Source organism: Chelmon rostratus, chromosome 14, assembly GCF_017976325.1.
Source record: "Chelmon rostratus isolate fCheRos1 chromosome 14, fCheRos1.pri, whole genome shotgun sequence".
In the NCBI taxonomy this organism is placed as follows: Eukaryota; Metazoa; Chordata; class Actinopteri; order Chaetodontiformes; family Chaetodontidae; genus Chelmon; species Chelmon rostratus.
The window spans coordinates 26,565,206-26,582,346 of NC_055671.1; the positions used below are offsets into that span (position 1 = coordinate 26,565,206).

A 17,141-nucleotide genomic window follows, 5' to 3' on the forward strand; every position below is an offset into this window, starting at 1 on the left:
GCCATCAGACAAAGCTGAGCTGCTTGAATCTTTGCAGCAGGAGTGGAATAAAGTCACCAAACAGCAACGTGACAGACTGATGGAGAGCACACCTGTCGGCTGTGGCTGAACGTCAGGGTTCTCAGGTTGCTCGCATGAGAAGAGATCAGATGTTTATAATTCATAATCAATCAGTCTAAAGATGTACTAGAAACAGAGCATGATAAGCAGATCTAAATGTTTCTAACTGTATTTGTTAGCAACTAGAACTCCTCTTGCTTAATTATTAATGCTAATAATTTAACTTGAATCCAGACCTCAGAGCTGCTCTGTACAGTTTACAGTGAGGGGAAAATCTGAAGCTGAGTAAGTTTTGGACGACAGAGTCCAGGACATGTCACCTGTCAGGTGCAAAGGAAGTAGATTACCTGACAGGTTTACTGCTGCTGGACTTTAGATTCTGATAAACAAGAAACACTTCAGGAAGTAGCTCAGGTACGTGAGTGTGTTAGTGTGACATCATTAATCTTCAGTGAACAGGTAAGGTAGGTAACATTGAATCCACACGTCTCTTGATTATTATTCATGATGTTCAGAGATTATTTTCAGTGTTTGATTTAACAGACAGGTCATGTCTCAGTTTCTGACTTTGATTTTAGAAATTATAACAGAGGTTTTCAGTATTTGTACCTTACATATATATATATAAATACCTATCGTCAGCAGATTATCTCCTCTGACTCAGTGCTCCCGCAGCACAAATATAATAAATCATTATCAGTAATGTTATTGATTATTAGCTACTATATTGATAATGAGTCATTAGTCATTTTCTTCTCAATAAAAGTCGATCACAGATAATTATCAGAGTCCAAGAGGACAAACTCAGTTTGTGAACTAAACACATGAAGAAGAAAACAGAAGACAGAATAGCTGATCTTAAGTCTGCAGCAGGTGAACTCGTTTAGCTCAAACAGGTGAGTCTTTCTATCTGTGCTGACAGGAGGTGGAATTACTTACCTTTCAACATTAAGATCATTGATGTTTGAAAATGAAGGTCAGATTTTGTCTGATGGTAAAGTGGAGGTGTAGAGTTATCGCTGGAGTTATGACTGAATGTGTGTAGCAGTTTTATTGATTACAGAGAATATTAATAATGTTGGTGTTGGTGAAGCAGTTACAGTCAAACAACAGTCAGGTGTTCATATGAACAGTGAAATCAAACCACAGCATGTTTCTGATGGAGGTGATGAAGGATCAAATCTACAGAAAACATCTTCTCAAATGTATCTGACGTTAATTTGAAGTTTTTATGTGTTGTGGCTGCCAATATGAGGGGTGGTCAGATTTACTGATTGATGTTTTGAATGATGCATTGATTGATAATGTGTCGCAGCTTGTAGCATGGCTCGCAGTCTGTCGTCTCTGGAGTGTCTCCTCAGCGTCGTGTCGTCTCTTCTCCTGGTTTGTTGTGCTGGACTGATCGTAGTTTCGTGGATCAGCCTGAAGCCTGAAGGTAAAGAGTCTGGTTTTCATAAACTCATCTGGCATCTGCAGATATTATTGATCAGCATGTTGTTGTTTGTGTGCCTAGCTGTTGCTGATCCAGCGGTGCTGAGTGGTCGGATGGTCATCATAGAGGGAGCTATTTTTTCTGAAGAGCTGAAGAATTCCAGCAGCCTGCGTTTTAAATCTCTGGCCTTTGACGTCCAACACCTGGTGAGACCACAGGCTTTTATTTTGAAAACAACAGGTACCTTTAACCTCAAGCTACTAGCTTTTATTGTGAAAGGTAGCAAGGGAATTAGCCAGGTATTGATCAGTGTATCCGTATATTTGTTGTTTGATTTGACAGTAAACTTTTCATCAGTGTGTGAACATTCACATGAACATTAAAAAACCATCAGCACACTTTGTTACAGCTCTGATATTTACAGTCTGATGCCTTTATTAAACACTCTTCAAAGTCAGGGCGCTATAAAATATTCACTGTAAAGTACACTCTAAGCATCAACACTAAAAGTACACACTAAGTATGGACAACAGAGACGATACAGTACAGACTACGTACCAGTGCTGTCAAGTATATCATAAATATTAAAGTATAATGATTACATGGATGCAGGGGAGCTGTGGACATAATTGTCGACATCTGAGGTGTAGTCTATCCAGACCCCTGGAAGTGTCCTCATTCAGGCTTTAGAAGGAAGTACAGTGGCTCCTCTTTAGCCTTTCAGTTTCCTGAAACCACAGTTCTCCACCTCCGCCCAGTAGGCCCTCTCATCCTGATTGTGATCTAGCTCACCACAGCTGTGTTGCTGCAAATGTTATTCTGGTTTTCAAAGCATGTTTGTACAGGAGAGTAGAGGACGAGGCTCAAAGCACAGCCCCATGATGCATTCCCATGCTGAAGGTGATGGTGGATAAGGTGTACCTGCCTTCCCTCACTTTCTGTGGTGTGTCAGGAAGTCCTGGACCCATTTGCAGAAAGTGTTAAGTCCCAGGTGCATGAGCTTGGTGTGCAGTGTCCAGGATGTGGGTTATGGCATTGTTCATCGACCTGTTGTATCTGTGAGTAAACTGAAGGGAATCCCGGGTGGTGGGTAGTGAGGAGCAGAGGTGGTCTTTTACCAGCTGCTCAAAGCTCTTAATGACCACGGAGGGGTGCGCCACTGGACAGCAGTCACTCAGACGTGCTGGGCAAGCAACCTTGAGCATGGGGATGATGGTGGATTTGGACAACCTACTTTTAAATGTAGAGAGGGTGTGTGCCTCCTGGACAAAGACTGGAAGATGGTTCCGCACTTCACAGTGAAAGACTCTGCCTCCCATTCTGCTTTCAATGTTATGTAAGTGGAAAAAGGTGGGTTACCCAGGTCTTTATTTCCTTAGGACACACTTGGAGTTTAATCAACTGATTGGTTTCTTCTGCCTTCTTTGCTAAATAAAGCTGGTTGTCATCTGCATAGCAATGAAATTTATGGAGTGTTTCCTTATAGAGTTGCCCAAAGAGAGCAGATATAGGATGAATAAAATCTGTCCAAGCACATGTTGACGTCATCTGTACTGGCCTAAAGCATGTCTCAGTCCAGGGCACTGAGTGTCTCCTGTAGTGTAGCTTCTGATTGGTCAGACTACTGTTGGACCTCCCTCATCGCTGGGGCTTCTTGCTTGACTGACTGATTCTGAATCAGGAAAATGGTGGCGTGATCTGATTTGCCAAATGGGGGGAGGGGAATAGCCCTGTAGCCATCCTTAAATGGGGTGTAACAGTGGTCCAGCGTCCCATCCACACTAGTCGGACTGGTCGGTAAGTAATATCCAGTTGTCAGCTGACTGTTTGTTTGTTTGATGCTTTGCTTGTTTTTTTACTTTAAACTCTTCCTCACTGCTGCTTGTGGCTGTGGGATTACTAAATTGATTTCCCAGAAACTGTCACTCACCTCTTCTCCAGACTGCTCTGGATGCCTTTGACCAAGTCAAAAAAATTGCTGAATTCAAAGGACCGTATCCGATCTTCACCAAATCCAAGTAGAAGAGAGACTCCTGGATTTGCTGGCCACAGAAGCCTCCCGCATTTCCAACAACAACACTACGTTACCATGGCTTGGTCCCTCTGGAACCACAGAGCCACAGTCGCCAATCGTACCACTTCAAGAGGTGGCCCCTTTCCTTAGGCTTGGAGCCAAGCCCAAACATCTGGCTTTCATCAGTCTGCACTGCCCACAGTATCTCCTACGTCTATAATTTCAATCTCTTGTGGGAACGCAGGCAGTTTTTAGAGAACCCATCCTGGCTGGAGGCAAAGCTACTTTCAAACATCTACTGTGTTGCCCACCTATGCACTGCTTCAACAGTCAAAACACCTCCTCAACTGTGACTCCTTTGGACCTGTCCCACCATTATTGATGTCCTTGGGGTCCTAGCACCAGCCATCGTGGTTCCTCATGTTTCTCCATTGCTCCTTTGAACCAGGACCTTCTAACAACTCTAATCCTCCTATGGCTGAAACTTTTTTTTTAATTGGTGAACTATCAGTTTCAGACCTGTGAACTCATCCTGCAATATTTTCATGATTCCAGTCCGTGGAACTAAAAGACATCATCGACAGTTTTTAAATCAAACTGGATCAACTCTTAGTTTACTACAAGATCTACAGTCCTAAATCACAGTGGAGTAGATTTTGATAACCTTGTGTACATTCCTGCGTCCAATGACTGGTCTCAACCACAAAGCAAGACAGTGCTGGTTCGACAGCATGGTGCGGTATCTCAGGTGATAGTCTTGTCTTGGTTAGACAGAAGGTTACAGTTCAAAGAATGGACCTGGGCTAACAGCATATTGGGCAGAGGTGTACAGCGAGACCAGGCCCTTATCTGTTCAGAAGTCCAGAGCTTCTTCTCAGTGTCTCTTTATGTTTATGGAGACACTACTCCCTTTGTTCTCACCCGTGTTGCTTGACAGAATCACTCTAGGCCAAACTATAAACACTAAATACACTCGAAGTATGGACACTATGAAGGTCGCACAAGAAAATACACACTTAACATGGGCACGATAAACTGTAAACTATATAAAGTACAAACTAAATATAAAAAAGACGTCTTCGGTTATGATTCTTCACATCATTGTAAAGTGTGATCCATAGTAAGAGTGACCAGCATTGATCAGATCAGTTTTATCAGGTTGTCATGATGTAACAATGTGTCTGCAGGTGCTATGTTTCTCTGTGAAGTCACCCGTTCACAGTCTGGTCTCTGATTGGTTGACAGGTATCTGAGGCAATCAGTCGCAGTGAGCTCCGGCATCTCTTCAAGTTCTGTCAGGTTTTACACTTCAGGTCAGAAATCTGATCAGTCATATCATTACTCATCAATGAATGTTTACCAATCAGCAGCAGCAGTTCCTGTCTGATTCACACTGATTGGTTGTCTAATTGTTTGATCAGAATCTGATTCTGCCAAGTGTTCTGATTATCTACTTGTTAAGTATTTATTGAGTTGTGTGTCCTCAGTCAGGGCAGTGTGGTGGTGAATTTTGACCTCGGGTTCGTCCAGCTGATTAATGCGAAGGAGGTGGAACAGCAGCTGAGGGCGGGGCTCCAGGAGGCTGGGTCCACAGGATTGGTGATTGACAGAAACAGCATCCAGATCACAGGTAACATTGTGGGGTCACAGAGGAGAATGTGAGGTCACAAAGATCTTTAGAAACGGGGCCGCAAACTGTTTTATTCAGGACGTCAAATTTTTATCCAGCCCAGTTCTCTAAAGGACTAAGAAACTAACCGTTTTTTATCTGAATAAAACAACTAAACCGAAAACAACAGGAACTAATTATCAGAATAATTACATGAAGTAACTAGAATCTTTTCCTGCAGAGAAACACAATGAGACAACAGCTGCACCGACAACCACCGCACCTACAACAGGTGAGAAAGCAATGGTTACGCATGTAACTACGGTTCTATGAATCCTGGATGACCGCCAGAGGCGGTGCTTTAAGCACTGAATGACTCCGTCTTGCACATGCACAGGTCGAGAAGTAATACCAACAAAGTCACCTGTGAGTGACCCCCTGACGACCTCGCAGTTTGTACCCCTAGGCTAGGGTGGACACCACCCAGGGGTCAGAGGTGTAAGCCTTTGGAGGCTCTGGGGGGGCGCTGGTTAACATCCAAGGCCCGAGGCTGACTCGAAGGCTGCCAATCAGGGGCCCGAACATCCCGATGCAACCCATACGAGCCGCTGCACCATAGGCCTTAGAAAGCCTATGGGCTATGGGGTGAAGGACACCTCGCATTCGGCCTCAAGGCCTCATCAGGAGAGACTATGAGCAAGGCCTGTATTGCTGCTAGTGTTCGACCATCAGACGTGACATGAGAAAGAGCCTTAGAATCTCTCCAACATGCATTCCTCCTTTAGGTACTCCTCTGAAGGAGGCACAGTGAATGCAGCGGGGGCTCCAGGCTAATGCTACAACCGTAGTACACCTGCGAAGCGAGAAGAAAAAAGGGAACAGATCCCCTGGCAAAACTGGAAGTTATAGCCTGTCCGAGGTCGTCAGGGGGTCACTCACAGGTGGCTTTGTTGGTATTACTTCTCGACCTGCGCGAGACGAAGTCATTCAGTGCTTAGAGCACCGCCTCTGGCGGTCAGGAAGGATGAAATAGAACTCTATATTTACAACCAAATAGAAAACAACAGGAACTTTACTTACTTAGTTTGTACAGTTTTTATTTAGATTGTACAGTTTTTATTTAGATTGTACAGTTTTTATTTATCTCTTTCTTTAATATATGTCCTGTCACAAAAGGGTTGAAGAGTAACGCAATTTCGATTCTCTGTTTCTCCTGTACATACTGCAGAATTGACAATAAAGCTGACTTTGACTTTGACTAATTATCCGAATTAAAGGAAGTAACTGTGGAATCTTCTCCTGCAGAGAAACAAAATGAGACAACAGCTGCACCGACAACCACCACACCTACAACAGGTGAGAAAGCAATGGTTTCGCATGTAACTACGGTTCTATGAATCCTTCCTGACCGCCAGAGGCGGTGCTTTAAGCACTGAATGACTCCGTCTTGCACATGCACAGGTCGAGAAGTAGTACCAACAAAGTCACCTGTGAGTGACCCCCTGACGACCTCAGCGGTTTGTACCCCTAGGCTAGGGTGGACACCACCCAGGGGTCAGAGGTGTAAGCCTTTGGAGGCTCTGGGGAGGCGCTGGTTAACATCCAAGGCCCGAGGCTGACTAGAAGGCTGCCAATCAGGGGCCCGAACATCCTGATGCAACCCATACGAGCCGCTGCACCATAGGCCTTAGAAAGCAAATCATCTGTTATGTGACACTGGGGTGAAGGACACCTCGCATTCGGCCTCAAGGCCTCATCAGGAGAGACTATGAGCGAGGCCTGTATTGCTGCTAGTGTTCGACCATCAGACGTGACATGAGAAAGAGCCTTAGAATCTCTCCAACATGCATTCCTCCTTTAGGTACTCCCCTGAAGGAGGCACAGTGAATGCAGCGGGGGCTCCAGGCTAATGCTACGACTGTAGTACACCTGTGGAGCGAGAAGAAAAAAGGGAACAGATCCCCTGGCAAAACCGGAAGTTATAGCCTGTCCGAGGTCGTCAGGGGGTCACTCACAGGTGACTTTGTTGGTATTACTTCTCGACCTGCGCATGTGCGAGACGAAGTCATTCATTGCTTAAAGCACCGCCTCTGGCGGTCAGGAAGGATGAAATAGAACTCTATATTTACAACCAAATAGAAAACAACAGGAACTAATCATCAGAATTAAAGGAAGTAACTGTGGAATCTTCTCCTGCAGAGAAACAAAATGAGACAACAGCTGCACCGACAACCACCGCACCTACAACAGGTGAGAAAACTCACATGTACAGTATACATATACATATCATCATATACTGTATATCATCAAAGGTAGATTTTCTTTCAGAGTCACTAAAACAGAAGAATCAGTTGTTTAGATAGATGTTTTTAATGTTTTGTTTTTATTTCATTTTTCTTACTGTAGGTTTCTGTTGTTGATCTTCTCATATGAACAGCTTCAGTCCCTCTCTGATGTTTATATTTCAGTTGTTTTGTATTTTGTTTTATTGATCAATGTGATTTTGAATTGTTTTTGTGTAGACGTCAGGAAGACATCGACCACTTTGTGGAAGCTGCAGGGGATCGAAATAAAAAAATAAAGATGGTCTAAAGTGAAATTACATCAGATGACATCAGATTAAACTGAAATTTGACTGCAGTTGTGAAGACGTCTCTTTTAAAGATGTTAAACTCATATTTTCCTCATGTCTCACTTTATAACATCCTTTGTGTCCACAGTAACATGTCCTCCTTATCAGAGGCCCTGTGCTGATCAATTGATGTGTGTTCTGATCGATGAGATCTGTGATGGAGTCAATGACTGTCCTGATTCGTCCGATGAAGACGCTGCTCGCTGTGGTCAGTGATGTTTATCTGAAAGGATTCATGTGAGAAACATAGTAGTTGCAGTTCAACAGGACATTTATGAGTAGCCAGATACTGTGAGGACATTGAAATACGTGCACATACGTACTGAAGACGTGCACATAAGTACTGAAAACGTGAAGATAATATGTGTACACAAACACGTACTGAAAATGTGCACACAGCAGTAACAAAGTAAAAATACACATTGAAAATGTACAGTGACAATATGCACTCGTACTGAAAAAGTAGAATTTAAAATGTGCATGTATGCTTTAAAAATTTGCACATATACACTGAAAATGTTTCCATGTACTGTACATTGCAAACGTGCACATGGCATAGCATTGCACATAGCTTACATGTGCACATTGATAACATGTGTACATAGTTCAGTGTTTTCATTGGCCAATCAGCAGGTTTGAATTATTTAATTTATCATTGCTGTTGACCTTCCTGCGACATCATCACTCTGATCTCTATAGCGACAGCGTGTGATGGACAGTTTGTGCTGAGAGGTCCGAGTGGTTCGTTCAGTTCATCAGTAGCTTCAGAGAGGAACAGCAGCAGCAGCTTCTGTCGCTGGATTATCAGGTACACACTTCCTCTAACGTCCACCAGATGTCGCTGTGATCAACCTGTGAATGTTCTGAACTGAAAATGAAAAACCTTCAGCTTCACAGCAGATTCAGGGTACATCCCATTTCTCTTAATTGCATCCACATTTAGCCACGTGAAGGCTTGTAATCATGACGTAATTAATAACAGAGTGCTGTCGTCTATATGATCAAATATGTTCCACACATGCTCAGAGGCCGCTGTTAGTGGCATTTATAAAACATTTAACTGAAACATCCTCATGTTCTTGTATTATCGCTCTTTGAAGAACGTAACGTTAAGTTAGACTCGTCTGAATTTCAGCCCTTCACTGCAGGATACTTAGGCTAGCACAGATTCTCAACCACCTTGTTCAAACATGACCGCTGTGGGGGCGGAGTCTTCATACCGTACAATTAAGAGAAATGAGATGCACCCACAGAGCCAGTGCAGTCCAGAGATTTTCACAATGAAAAGCCTAAAATAACAGGAACAGGAAGCTGTCTTTATTTTTCTTTGTCACAGTTTCTCTGTGAGAGTAAAACAAAGTTGTCTTCAGGGTCGATCGAGGACTTTCCATTAAGATCAACATTCAGCAATTTGAAACAGAGGAAAAGTTCAACACACTGAGATTTTATGAAGGAGTCGGAGCAGACAAGCACCTGACAGGTAAACTTCAGAGACATGCAGGGTTTTATATGACAGTATGTGTTCAGTACTGTAACACAACTCGATGGCTCACACTCGATCCTGATCCCATTAACGGACATTTGAATATGATATGCAGGTGAGCTCTCAGGCTCCGCCCTTTCTGGGACCGTATGGCTGCTGACCGACCAATCAACTGTGGAGTATGCTTTTGATGATGTCAACAATCTGTCAGGGCTTAATGCCACCTACAGTGCTGCCAACATCTCCAACCTGTCAGGTAGTTTTAGTACACCTCTGAAAAGGATATATATATATATATATATATATATATGTTCAGTCAATGTGTTACTGTACCTGACCTCTGTGTGTGTTTGTGTTCAGATGAGCAGAAGCTGACCTGTACCTTTGACCAGGGCATGTGTTTCTGGAGGCAGGTGCAGGACTACGACACCGCAGACTGGCTTCGAATCAGTGGCTCCACATCACCTCTACTGAGCGGCCCAAGTGCTGACCACACACTGGGCAACAGCTCAGGTGGGTTGGACGTAACGACGGTGTTGATACAGTCCGAACAGCTTTAACCCAACACTGAAACAAGTATAAACTCAAGACATTTTGATGATGATTCTATAATAAGACGATGATTGTAGGACAGGTAGGATTTAGGACCCAAATGCAGCACACACAGATTTACAGATTTTAATTTTGACTTTGGCAGAAACAGAACAGCAGCCTCACAGTACAGCCTCAGTCCTTTTTAATCAGATTCAAAGTCTCTTGAGGTGTTTGGTGAAGCACACACCAAACAAACACAGGCAGACAAAAACTAGGAAGTGCAGGGCAACACTCGTGGTCAGAGACAGAAGACTGGGTTTACCAGGGAACAGAAGACGAGGCGTAGTCCGAGGCAGGCAGATTCAGTAACGGGAGATCAGTCCAAAAAGTAATGAAGGCGAAGAACTATCTGGCACTGAGTGAGGGTGCCAGAGCATCTTAAGTAGTGAAGTCAGGTGAGGATCAGGTGAGTCGACAGGTGGGCGTGGCTAGCAAGGGGAGTGAGAGTGGAAAAGTATTGGCTGGACAGGTGACAGATGAGTAGAATGGCAGCAGGTAAGAGACTGACAGATGATTATTAATGCTACTGTTCTGCTGTTGTTATTGGTAATAATCCATTTGTGTGTGACTCTCAGGTTTCTACATCGTCACACCTATGAGTCCTGGCCAACGGCCAAAGAGCTTCAGCATCCACAGCCTCCCTCTGACTCCGCCCACAGAGCCCATGTGTCTGAGCTTCTGGTAAACAAACAAACAAACAAACAAAACAGAACAGAACAACAAAAACATAAACAACTGGAACATAAAGAACGAAGCACTTGAACAAGAAAAAAGCACCTAAGCATGACCACAAATGGAAAATAAACAAGTAAACCACTGGAAACACAAACATGTAAATAACATCATAAAAACAAATCTACAAGAAAAATAAACAAGAACAAGAGCATGTAAACAAGAAACTAAACATGAAAACATGAACTATGCAAGAATTGAAGGAAAATAAACATAAACATGTAAATAAGGTAAGCTACAGGAAAATAAAAAAGGAAACATGGAAGAAATAAACTTTTATAAATAAATACAAGTGAGAATAAAAAAAATAAAACATCAAACAACAGAGGATCAACAAGTAGACGTGGGAAAAAACAAAAGCATGGACACAAGTCAAGGAAAATATAAGAAATAAACAAACTAGTAAACAAATCGACAAGACAAAAGGTGAGCTAGACAAAAATAAACAAGCATGTTAACAAACAAACAAGGAAACAATTAAACAAATAGAAGTGAACAAAGTAACAAAGAATAAATACACCTGGAATAAACAGGAAATGATGTGACTGTCTGCAGGTATCACATGTTCGGAGAGGACGTCCACCGTCTCAGCGTTCTGCTGCACCAACCGACTCCATCATCTGCTGCTACTGTGGTGTTCCAGAAAGACGGGAATTATGGTGACAGCTGGAACTACGGCCAGGTGACCCTCAACCTCACGACAGAGACCACGGTCAGTGAGATCCCACAGGAAGTCTACAGACTGATAAGTTTATTGATCCTGATCAGCAATATGTTATATTAGGCAGCCGTTCAGTGTGACCTTTGACCTTTGTAGGTGGTGTTTGAAGCTCTCAAGAAAGGAGGGGTGAGGAACGACATTGCTCTGGATGACATAACACTGACCTCTAAGGCCTGTGGCCCCGCTCCCCCGGAACCAACTAATGTTCCACCTCCTGCAACAGTGCCCCCTATACCAGGTGACGCTCATACTATGCCCCCCCTTAACCAGGTAACATAAAAACCACCCCCTAAACCAGGTAACGCTCATACTACACCCCCCTAAACTGTCAGGGAGTTGGGGACGAAGGGAGAACTATGGGTTGAACCCAGATGCAGACACACGGGGCGTAGATTCAAAATAAATTTAACACAAGACACAAAAACCCAAGACAACTAAAACTCAGGGGACTAATGACCAACGACACACAAGGGTAACAGAGTTCACACAACAACGACGCAACACAGGGAATGACAACACCAGAACACAAGACACAACAGAGCTAGGGACGAGACTATGAATAACTATCAACGGATAAAACAAAGAACAGAAAACGCCCCCGTAGGAGGAAAACACAAAGGCTATGAAAGCAGAACTGACTACTGAAAGAACTGGATAAGAAAAACTAGCAACTCAAAATACCCTAACCCTAAAAACAGAGGAACAGGAATCTAAATAACAAAAGTAATGAAACAAAGTCGCTCTTAACGGGGAAAACAAATCGACTAAACTATAAACTACGAAAGGAAAACAGAAACTAGGAAATTAAAGTTACAAAACAAAAAACAGTCACGAAGAGGAAATGATGGCTAACGAATGAATGCTGTGGCAAAGGGCAAAGGAAAAGACAAACGGACAAAGACGCACTCACATGAAACGACACGGACAAGAACAAAGATATCACAACGAAGAAACACTCACTACGGGGGCTATGGCTATGGCAAAGGCAATGGCTAGGACTATGACTGTGGCAAGCTGACACAGACAGCACATGGACAAACACTTACTAAAGGAATGGGGCAAAGGCAAGGAATTTACAGACAAAGACAAGACTACGAAACACTTACATGGACAGGAACAAAGACAACATCAAGGAGAAAAGCTCACACTGAATATGGTACACGGCGCAGACAAGGACAAAGAAACGCAACGAAGAACACTCGCTATGAGGCTGTGGCTATGGCTATGGAACGTAGACAACAAGGGAGCACAGACAACGACCCGACCAAGACAGGGGGGAAGACACGGACTTATATACACAAGGAGGGATCACTAATGACACACAGGTGGAAACCATCAGACAATCACGGGGACGGAAAACACAGGAAGTAAAGTAACCCAAAGACACATAACATGAACCTTCGAAATAAAACAGGACATGACAAAACCCATAAACCACGTAACATACACCACGCCCTCTATACAGGTAACACTCAGACTACGCCCCCTGTGCTAGGTAACTCTCAAACTTGTTATAAATAAATTTAAATTATTGAGGCTTATGCTGTAAACTAAAACTATATTAGATTATACTATTTTATATATCGCTAATATAATATGATTTAGCTTATTATAGCTAACTTATTTGTGCTAAGCGGTAAGTTATGCACACTCAGTTACACACATGTTCATATTTTCTTTCCAATATAAACTTTGGCTAATGTTTGATCGTATAAATAAATCTTTAAATAAGAAATATGTTAAATCTGTTCACATCCGTTTGAAATCAGATCCATTTTACTGTTTAGCCTGTTTCGAATTATTTTAATAATAATTTCTAATATTACAACAATGCCATGACTGTAGCCTAAGTTTAAGTCAGTATTCATACACCTGTGATGTGGAGCCACTCTGACTCCGCCCTCTCTGCTCTGATTGGTACAGCCGACTGTGGAGGACCCTTTGACCTCTGGGAGCCAAACTCCACCTTCAGCTCCCCAAATTACCCACAATCCTATGGGAATGAGGCTACATGTAAGTATTGTTACTCCTGAGTTACCGGTGCAGTGTCCGTTCGAAGGGATGCTTCAGGATCCGGCTCGTCCAAACTATTTCACACTCAGGGTTGTCAAAATGTTTACAGTAAAACTCAAACCTACAAATCAAAACTGATGCCTCGTTAGGTATAAAGAGAGAGGGTTGACCCTCTCCTGAGATGGACGTGTCTAGGGCTGCATCTAAAGATTACTTTTTATTTAATTATTCTAAAGATTGTTCTTTTGATTTGCAGATTAATCAAACAAAAAAATAGATTATTCTAAAGGTATTTTAATAACTTGATTAATATATGGCTCATTAATATTTCAGTATTTTATTCAGTCTAATCATCATCTAGTTTCCACATTTTGAATAAAATCAGCAGCATTTGCAAAAACAGTTCAGCGACCTGCCTTTTAGACGCCATTCCAACTTCACTTTGTAAAGACATTTATAGGTTTTTAAAAGATGATCTGCTGACCATCATTAATCAATCGCTACAGATGCTGTTTTCCCCACTGCATTTAAGACAGCCATAGTTTAGCCACTCTTAAAGAAAAACAATTTGGATGCATCATTACCAGAGAACAACCGACCTGTTTCCAACTGGCCATTTTTAACTAAGATTTTAGAAAAACTTGTTTTTAACCAGTTAAATTATTTTATGACTTCCACAAACACTGCTGAAATATATCGGTCCGTTTTTAGAAAATATCACTGACAGAGACGGCATTTGTGAAAATTGTCAATGACATCAGGTCAAACATGGACACAAAAATGTCGTCTGTGCTTTTAGTTTTTAGTGCAGCGTTTGACACAGTAGATCATACCATTCTTTTAAATAGACTCCGCAATTTAATTAGCATCTCTGGTACTGTTTAACTGGTTCAAACCATCTCTCACAGACAGGAAATGTCAGCATGGATGAACACATCCACTTTTTATCAAATGAAATGTGGTGTTCCCAGGGGTCAATTTTAGGTCCAACCCTTTTTAACCTCTATGCTACCACTTGGAAATGTCATCAGGAACCATACAGGAAAAAAAAAGTGTTTCTCCTGGTCCCCAGTGCTAAACAGAAAGAATAACTCATGCAAAGATCAGTGGAAGTGAAGCAAACATTTAGTCTGCATGTAAGGTTCAACAACAAGATACAGGGTCCGAGGGTCTGTGCTTGTTATGCCTCCAACTGGCCGTACTTGATCTGCTTCAAAACCGTATTAACTTGTTTCACAATTGATCTATAAACAGCAATGAGCGTCACAGAGTTGTGGTCTGGGTAGGCAGGGTGAAGGCAAGGTGCAGCCTTGTTTCAGTCTCGAATGTTGGTGTGAACTGGGTCCGGACTGTAAACTGGGTCTGGAGTGTAAACTGGGTCCGGAGTGTAAACTGGGTCTGGAGTGTAAACTGGGTCCGGAGTGTAAACTGGGTCTGGAGCGTTAACTGGGTCTGGAGCGTTAACTGGGTCCGGGTGTAAACTGGGTCCAGAGTGTAAACTGGGTCCAGAGTGTAAACTGGGTCTGGACTGTAAACTGGGTCTGGACTGTAAACTGGGTCCGGAGTGGAGTGTAAACTGGGTCCGGGGTGTAAACTGGGTCTGGAGGATTGAACACATGTTGCTGAAAACTCCGACCACAATGAAAAAGCTGTCTGACAGGACAAAAGCCAAACATTTAAGTCAACGCTTAGTGCCATGGTTACTGGACCCGGTGTGACTGCTGCATCCTTGTGTGCCACTGTCCTGGCATCATCATCTAACCGGTTTGGAAGTAGATGGATGTAGTTTGCTCAAACTAGCTTTTTCTAGAACTTTTCACGATGTCTTTTATACAGTATATCTGGTGATGTGACCTGGCTGTGAAATGTGATATTAACAGTTTGCGTTGCACTTCACAGTGGAAAAAGTAGAAGTCAGCAAAATGACTCAGTGATGTCACAGTGAAACATAAACGTAGCTAACGTTAGGTTTATTAATCACCATAAGAGACAGAAGCTAAGTGAGACTGAAGCTGCTAAACGTCGACTGTGTTGAACTTCACCAGAAGAGGAAGAATGCATTACTTCATATTCTCAGCCATGTTTTTAATGATGACGTTTTCAACCTTAAGTGTAAACTGTGTTGTTGTTACTGTATTTACCCATGATCCTCTGCTGCTGCAGGTCAGTGGACTCTCCACACCAGCGAGGGTCAGAACATCCAGCTCCACTTCCTGGACTTTGAAATTCAAACGTACCATGACTTTGTAGAGGTGCGGGATGGGGCGGGGCCAAACTCCACCTTACTGGGTGAGGATGTGTTTTACCCAGAATCCTTTTCAGCTTTGTCCTCGCCATATATTTGTAAATATTATTCCAGTTTTTCCTGCTTCAGATATTAACCTACATTGTTTCCAGCTGTCCTCACTGGCAGCGATGGCCTCGCCCAAGATTTGTTCTCAACGACCAATCAGATGACAGTCTTGTTCCTTATGAACCTTTCAAAGTACGGCCCAGGATTCAGAGCCAACTTTACCTCCGGGGTCAACCTCGGGGCACCAGGTGAGCTCAGGGTCAGAGGTCAGAAGTTGAAGCTGTGGAGACTGTGGTTTTATTTAAAAACTGAAGAAAGGCAGTAACTTCTATTTGTTTATAGTATTTTTAATTCTTGATTATTTCTTGCACTGTCGGGTTGTTTGGGAATAGCTCCGTGTGCTCCTGGTGAGTTCCAGTGTCAGACAGGAAGTTGTATCCAAGTTAACAGTCAGTGTGATGCTGTGGTCGACTGCCCGGACGCCTCTGATGAAGCCGACTGTGGTGAGTGGATCAGTGCTGATGTCTCAGTGTTTTCATTGGTTTAGAAACTGTCATGAACAAATCTGATGTTATATTTATGTTAAATCGGTGCGTGTGCGTGTGTGTGTGTGTGCGTGTGTGCGCGTGTGTGTGCGTGGTGTGTGTGTGTGTGTGTGTGTGTTTTTCAGTTGTGTTGAACAGTTCCAGTCATCTCCAGTTCAAAATTGTTCACTCTCTGCTCAGCGTGTGTGCTGACACCTGGAACACCCACCTGTCTGTCTTCACCTGTCAGTACCTGGGATACAGGTAACTCTTACCTGTTTGTCTTCACCTGTCAGTACCTGGGATACAGGTGCTACTTCTGAGCAGTGGACCAGATAAAGGTCCCAGTGGGAAACAGAAATATAAAGACGTCAGTTTCAGATCCAGTCTCAGATCTGGTTTTTGTTCCTGATTCTCTTCAGGTACGGAGAGGACAGACTGCTGCCAGCTCTACCACAAGATTCACTCTTTGCAAACATCACAGTAACCAGCAATGGAACACTGGAAACCAGTGTCAGGTACTGAACACTAGAACCCTGACCAGAGCGAGAGCTAAACCAAGAAGTTAAAGTGAACCAGAACAGATATTTAGAAGGTAGAAAGTAGTTTAGAGGTTCAAAAAACCTCTTCATGGTTATGACAGTTAAAAAAGGTTCCTATGAAAGAGGTAAGCTGATGTCACACATGCTCAAATCAACCATGACACCTAAAATGCTTTAATAAAAAATGCAAAATACAAAGTCAGTAGGCAAATCATGCCTTAGAGGGTAGAAATATAGAATAATAACACCTTATATCAGTGCAAACCTCTGACTGACACTCACTGGCTGTGGAGGCTATCACACAGGGACATGTGGCAGCAGGTGAGGACCCTCCCCACAGAGCTTGGTCCTCCTCCACACCTCGCCCTCAGCAGAGGGATGGCTGATGAAGGAATACCATAAAACCAGAACCAGAGACACAACTAGAACCTCAACGAAGAATAGAGTTCAATCCAGAACCAGAATTCGATGCAGGAACCGAAGCAGAACTAG

At 43.0% G+C, this 17,141-nt stretch overlaps 1 protein-coding gene across 1 annotated transcript in view; it reads left to right on the top strand.

The window, feature by feature from the left end:
• Positions 1-1,383: 1,383 nt before the first annotated feature.
• Positions 1,384-17,141, top strand: part of tmprss15 (transmembrane serine protease 15) — a 29,919-nt gene continuing 14,161 nt past the window's right edge. Inside the window, exons 1-16 of the mRNA XM_041952794.1 lie at positions 1,384-1,495; positions 1,574-1,698; positions 4,752-4,819; positions 4,994-5,136; positions 6,421-6,471; positions 7,336-7,365; positions 9,591-9,743; positions 10,400-10,505; positions 11,112-11,268; positions 11,374-11,515; positions 13,201-13,290; positions 15,454-15,579; positions 15,688-15,831; positions 15,976-16,086; positions 16,254-16,371; positions 16,530-16,625. Coding sequence (XP_041808728.1) covers positions 1,384-1,495; positions 1,574-1,698; positions 4,752-4,819; positions 4,994-5,136; positions 6,421-6,471; positions 7,336-7,365; positions 9,591-9,743; positions 10,400-10,505; positions 11,112-11,268; positions 11,374-11,515; positions 13,201-13,290; positions 15,454-15,579; positions 15,688-15,831; positions 15,976-16,086; positions 16,254-16,371; positions 16,530-16,625 — 1,772 coding nt within the window. The remainder of the gene's footprint in view (positions 1,496-1,573; positions 1,699-4,751; positions 4,820-4,993; positions 5,137-6,420; positions 6,472-7,335; positions 7,366-9,590; positions 9,744-10,399; positions 10,506-11,111; positions 11,269-11,373; positions 11,516-13,200; positions 13,291-15,453; positions 15,580-15,687; positions 15,832-15,975; positions 16,087-16,253; positions 16,372-16,529; positions 16,626-17,141) is intronic.